At 52.5% G+C, this 6,000-nt stretch overlaps 1 protein-coding gene across 2 annotated transcripts in view; it reads left to right on the top strand.

The window, feature by feature from the left end:
- LETM1 (leucine zipper-EF-hand containing transmembrane protein 1) overlaps positions 1-6,000 on the top strand; it is a 48,807-nt gene that overhangs the window by 7,805 nt on the left and 35,002 nt on the right. For both annotated transcript variants that reach the window (XM_012664160.1, XM_012664159.1), the window contains exon 3: positions 2,849-3,299. In XM_012664160.1, the coding sequence (XP_012519614.1) occupies positions 2,849-3,299 (451 nt within the window). The remainder of the gene's footprint in view (positions 1-2,848; positions 3,300-6,000) is intronic.

Here is a 6,000-nt window from a genome sequence, read left to right as displayed (position 1 = left end):
TTTTAGTAGAGACGGGGTCTCGCTCTTGCTCAGGCTGGTCTCGAACGCCTAAGCTCAAACAATCCGCCCGCCTCGGCCTCCCAGAGAACTAGGATTACAGGCGTGGGCCACCGTGCCCGGCCTGCCGAGTCTGTTTTTACATGTCTTGGTCTTTGCCTGTTGGCACCGTCCCACTGTGAACGTCATGCCTTCTAGCTAATTTAGGGTGGAAAGTGGCATACTTAGGCTTGGCGATGAGAGGTCACATTTGATCCTGGGTGTGAGCACTGTCAACGCCTGCACTTGAGGAGCCACGGCACAGAAGGCAGGAAACTGGCCATTGTCAGGAGGCCGGCAAGTGGCCCAACAGCAGCCTGAGCGCGAGAGGGCTGTGCTACATTCTGTGCGGTCTGGCCCTCCACGACACTGAGACTCAGGACAGCATGGAGTCAAGGGCCCCTTCCCAGCTGGGAGGAACCTGGAGACATGGTGGGTGGGGCCGGGCAGGGGCTTGGAGAGAGCCTTGAACTGGGCAAGACAGACTGAAGTGTGGGGGGGTCCCTGGGCCTCCCTGTCTTTACCAGCCTATAGTAGTGTCCACTAGTCACTTTCCACGTCTCATCCCTTCATCTTCAGAACTTCTCCATGAGGTCAGTGTTAGGTTTGTGTTTCTGTAGTAGAGGGAAGATTTTAAACCTGGGAAAGTTCTTAGGAGGTGGGGCCCAGCCAACGACTGGCTTCAGAGTTCAGCCCCAGCAGCTTGGACTTCTGATCCTGGCATGTTCTGTGCCCTGAACCACTCCAGGCTGGCAGTGCTCTGCACTGCCCACTACAGGCTGTGAGCTAAGACAGGCATGTGCCTGCTGGTCCTGCAGAGTCCCCATCTGTGAAATGAACACCAGAATTGGAGATTTCCTACCTTGTCCCCAGCCCCGACTGGTGGCTTCTCCATTCCTGCGATGGGGTGGCAATCAAGGTTGCCACTTGTGTGGTAGGTGTTGCTGTGCACCGGGCACCGTTGTGGTACTTGGTATATATTAACACATGTATTTACAAAGTCAGCTTCCAGAGCACAGAGAGGTTAAGTTACTTGGTCAAGGTCACACAAGTAGTAAGTAGTGGAGCCAGAATCTGAGCTTGGACAGTCTGCTCCAGAGCTTAGGCCCTCACTGCTGGTGTCAAGCCAAGTGCAGAGAGACGAAGTGGAGGTGGGGAGAAGCTGGGTGTGCCAGCTTACACGGCACACATGGCCACTGAAACAAGGTCTGAAGGTGAGCCTGTAGCCATACGGGGTGGGTTTGTGCACGAGCATGGGGAGAAGCTTCTAATATGAAGATGTGATGAACAGGAGATTATGAACCTGAAAGAGCATCGTACAGGTTGATTGTATCAGTATTAGGCTGTAATTGGCATCACAGCACTGAGCTGCATCACGCATAGACCCTGGGCTCTGGGCCAGACACAGTTCATACTGAGGGAGCTCAGGCTGCAGCGGCCTTCCTCTCACCGTTGTTTTGTGGGTGGACACCAAGTAGGCAGCTGCCTGGGGCCCAGAGCAGTGGACTGGCCTGCTCTGGCTGCGTGGGGCTTAGCAGTCCTGTGGGCCGTGTGGACAAAGAAGGGCCTAAGATTTTTTTTTTTTTTTTTTGAGACAGAGTCTCACTGTGTTGTCCCGGCTAGAGTGCCATGGCGTCATCGTAGCTCACAGCAACCTCAAACTCCTGGGCTCAAGCGATCCTCCTGCCTCAGCCTCCCGAGTAGCTGGGACTACAGGCATGTGCCACCGTGCCCGGCTAATTTTTTCTATATATTTTTAGTTGTCCAATTAATTTCTTTCTAATTTTAGTAGAGACGGGGTCTTGCTCTTGCTCAGGGTGGTTTCGAACTCCTGAGCTCAAACAATCCGCCCGCCTCGGCCTCCCAGAGAGCTAGGATTACAGGCGTGAGCCACCGCGCCCGGCCAGGGCCTAAGATTTTTAAGTGACAGCTTCCCACTGTGGCCTATGAGGCCTCATGCCGGCTCCCCAGCCCTTATGGAGCCTGCATTCCGTTGGAGAGAGAGCAAGTATGGTGGGCACAGTGTGAACCTCATCTCTACAACAGCCAGGTGCTGGGCAAGACACATGCAGCATGCAGGAAGAGAGTGTTGTAGATGCGAGGGCAGAGTGGGTGGTGAGGTGGTCAGGGAGGCCTAAGGGAAGCCAAGGTGTGAGCTGGGGCCACCTAGGCTGGGAATAGCTGCAGGACTCTGGCTGGGGCCTACTGGGGCCAGATGGAGTGGGCAGCAGAGGAGGAAGTGAACCTTGGGCTTTATTCTTTGGATTTTGCCATCTGGTGCTGGTGCCTGTAGTCAGCTGGCACACAGGTCTGCGTCTACTAATGGGCACATCCTCACTGATTTGCAGATTTTCAGGACTTGCTCAAGAGTCACAGATCTTTACAGAAAGTCACCTGGTAGGGGAGAGGACCTCCAAACTCAACATACTCCTTGCTCTGCACCCCACCCCACCCCCAAATCCCAAAGTAGTGCACCATACCTCCCTCAGTCATTGGGAGTGGGCCCCCAGAGACCCGCCCAGAGGTTGTGTCAAGTCTGGGAATCCAGCTTTTGCTGGTTGCACGCACGTCTGACCTGCCCCACCGGTGGATGAGGGGCAGGACAGCTGGACCACACACTGTCCTGGACTCCCACACAAGCCCTTTCGGAAGGGCTCCCCGGGGCGTTTCAGACATCAGATGTGTCTGTGGCGGATGTGTATGTGGTTGTGACCCTGTGTGGTGGCATGTAGTTTTTGTTGTTCTTTTTGGTATTTGGTGCTGAGTGGTCAAAGGCAAGTGCTGGCTCTTATTGCTGTTTTCCTTTTTCCAGGAATGTTCCGTTTGGCTGCTGTGCTCCGGGCCACCCTGTGTACCTTTCTCTCAGAGGCAGTCACCTTGGCTGTTGGACTCCGAGGCTGGAGTGCTTGCACATGGTGGCAAGAGCACCATGGACTCCCGCCACAGTGGGTTTGGTTGTCGCAGGACCTCGGTGCCTTCCTGTGCAAGGTTGGCACTCGTCGCCCTGCCTTGGCGATGACTCTGTGGTAGAGAAGTCCCTCAAGTCCTTAAAGGACAAGAACAAGAAGCTGGAGGAAGGGGGACCAGTATACAGCCCCCCGGCAGAGGTGGCAGTTAAGAAGTCTCTCGGGCAGAGGGTGCTGGACGAGCTGAAGCACTACTACCACGGCTTCCGCCTGCTCTGGATTGACACCAAGATTGCAGCGCGCATGCTCTGGCGGATCCTCAATGGACACACCCTGACTCGCCGGGAGCGCAGGCAGGTAATGGGGACGGCTCAGCTCTTCTTTGTTTCACCTTGTAAGTTTTAAAATATTTGCTTGCTTTTTGTTTGATAAAGGAAAAATCAGCAAAACTTGCAAAAAAGTAAACTTCCCACAAAATAGCAGTACTGAATTGTAGTGCTGGTGTGCTCAGTCCCTTCTGCCAGCAGTTTTTGGCCCACACATCTGTTTTCTGTCGGTGCTTGGGTGCCCTGGCTTTTGGCCTCTCTGTTTCCTGTTAAGCCTTCCACGTCCATGCAGTTGTGTCTCTGTTGCTGTGGACGGCCTTTCCTCTCTCATTGCTTCGAGGTCTGTGTATAGGGCTATGCATGTCCCTCTGGATGAGTTTGCGTTTGTTTATTGTTTGAGACCTATACCCCCAACCCTTCACTCGCTCCCATGGTGTGTAGCTAACCCTCCAGACTCTTGTTGATCTGCCTTTAAATATACCCAGATCTGACCACCCCGCACGGCCTGTACTGCATCCTGCCCTGGGCTGTGGTCAGAGAACTCCCCTGCTGTCTGCCTCCACATACCAGCAAGAACGGTCTTTTGCAAAAGGAAGTTGGCTCATGCTCCGTGCCCTTGGGGGGGGGCTCGTCCTTCTTAGGGGGAGCCAGAGCCCTCCCAGCAGCCCTCCCTGCCTATGTGCCCTGGCTCCTGTGCTCTCCCATGGCAGTGGGCATGTGTGGAGCCTGTGTGCTGGCCGTCCCCACTCCAGCGCCTCCCTGTCAGGCCTCTCCTACAAGAGCACTAGGCAGCACCACAAAGACGAGGCCTGAGGGCTCCATGCTGGCAGGATGTGCTCAGGTGCCCTGTGATTGCTGGCTATTGTGCCTGTGTGTTTACATGTCCATTCCAGTCTGGCGGGGTACTTGCACATGGGAAATAAACTTGCATAAATAGAAAATGGCTTACTCTCTTAATACAGGTAGACATCTGTAAGCGCTAATTCTGACAAGAGTGCTTAGTACTTGTCAGCCACATCTCTCCTTATGGAAGGGGAGCTGTTATGTCACTCAGTCCCCTTGGACTTGGTGACCTCCTTCAGTGGAACTTAGGTGCCATTGACTCCATCAAGGGCCTGAGGCACCTCCACTCCAGGCCAGCTGCTCTTCTAGGCAGGAGATAGGATTCTAGTGTCCCTGCCTGGCCCCCCAACAGGGTGAGAGGGACACTGGGGCCGACTTTATCCACTGGAGTTACTGCATCTCAGCACTTTGGGGACATCAGTGACTGTTTACAAACTCAGAGTCTTTGTTTTACTGTCTACACACCAGAAGAAAACGAGCTTGTTCCTTTCAGGTTTCATGTTTGAAATCTACTAGTGTACTGCTTGCTGATCATCTGTTTCAGCAGTGGCTTTTACCTTTTTAAAGACAACTGTGGCCAGCACGGTGGCTCATACCTGTAATCCTAGCACTCTGGGAGGCTGAGGCGGGAGGATTGCTTGAGCTCAGGAGTTGAAGACCAGCCTGAGCAAGAGTGAGATCCTGTCTTTACTAAAAATAGAAAAATTAGCTGGGTGTTACATTGTGCGCCTGTAGTCCCAGCTACCCAGGAGGCTGAGGCAGGAGGATCGCTTGAGCCCAGGAGTTTGAGGCTGCAGTGAGCTATGATGACTCCACTGCACTCTAGCCCAGACAACAGAATGTGACTCTGTCTCAAAAAAAAAAGACAATCGTACAGTGCTGAAATGTGCTGCACAACAACAGCATTTGTAATTCTGCTTTTGTGTTTATAAACATTTAAGAAGTTCTTTTATTGCCTGGTGTGTTTTACAAAAGGTCCATTTTAGAAAATAATATGCAGTCCATGTTTCAATAAATGTTCTAGTTGATAAATAATCTCAGCGTCTACCAACAGGATATCAAGACCCTCAATGTTAGATGCACGTAAAGATGTGGGTTTGGGAGGTGCTGTGCAATCATCTGCTTTAGTTTTAAATGTCAGCGTTTGACAAACGTAGTGGTAGGATGTTCTTCTAATTGCTTTGCTGGAAATATCTACAGCGTGGTGGTCACAGGCACAGTGTTTTTGTTGCAGCAGGGGTAGCTTCCCGAACCTGTCTGGGGCGTTTCCTTGCATCCTGCTCAGAACGAGTGAGAGACTCAGGAGGGTGTGTGGTGAGCATGGAGTGCTGGCTGGGCTCTCTGCGTTGGACTTCTCACACCCTGAGCATTATTAGGGAGCACTTTCCAAAAGATATGTGTTCAGAAATAGGTGATCCTGCCACATCCCTCTGGGCCCCTCTTCGTTTGTATGTGAAATAATTATAGTCACAGTCTAACTCTTCCCCCTTCTCTCCCAGCTCTCTTCATGGAGAGTCCCAGGTAATGGGGGCAGCTCAAGTTCCAGCTCTCCGTGTGCTAACACTGGTGCTAGGGGCCCCAACAGATAGGTGCAGAGGTGGCCTTTCCCTCACACAGCCTGCTCAGAGTCAACGAATGAGGGATTCCTCAGTGGAGAGGAAAGACTTTACTTTAATGCATCTTGTTAATTAACTGTTACTTAGGAGAGTAACTCAGGCTTCTAGTTTTTTGTTTTTTGTTTTTTGTTTTTTTTTTTTGAGACAGAGTCTCACTGTGTTGCCCGGGCTAGAGTGCCATGGCGTCAGCCTATCTCACAGCAACCTCAAACTCCTGGGCTCAAGCGATCCTCCTGCCTCAGCCTCCCGAGTAGCTGGGACTACAGGCATGCG

The sequence above is a fragment of the Propithecus coquereli genome, unplaced genomic scaffold (genome assembly GCF_000956105.1).
Source record: "Propithecus coquereli isolate 6110/MARCELLA unplaced genomic scaffold, Pcoq_1.0 Scaffold862, whole genome shotgun sequence".
NCBI lineage: Eukaryota > Metazoa > Chordata > Mammalia > Primates > Indriidae > Propithecus > Propithecus coquereli.
Note: the sequence above shows the minus strand (reverse complement) of the source record. Positions and strands in the feature narration are given on the sequence as shown.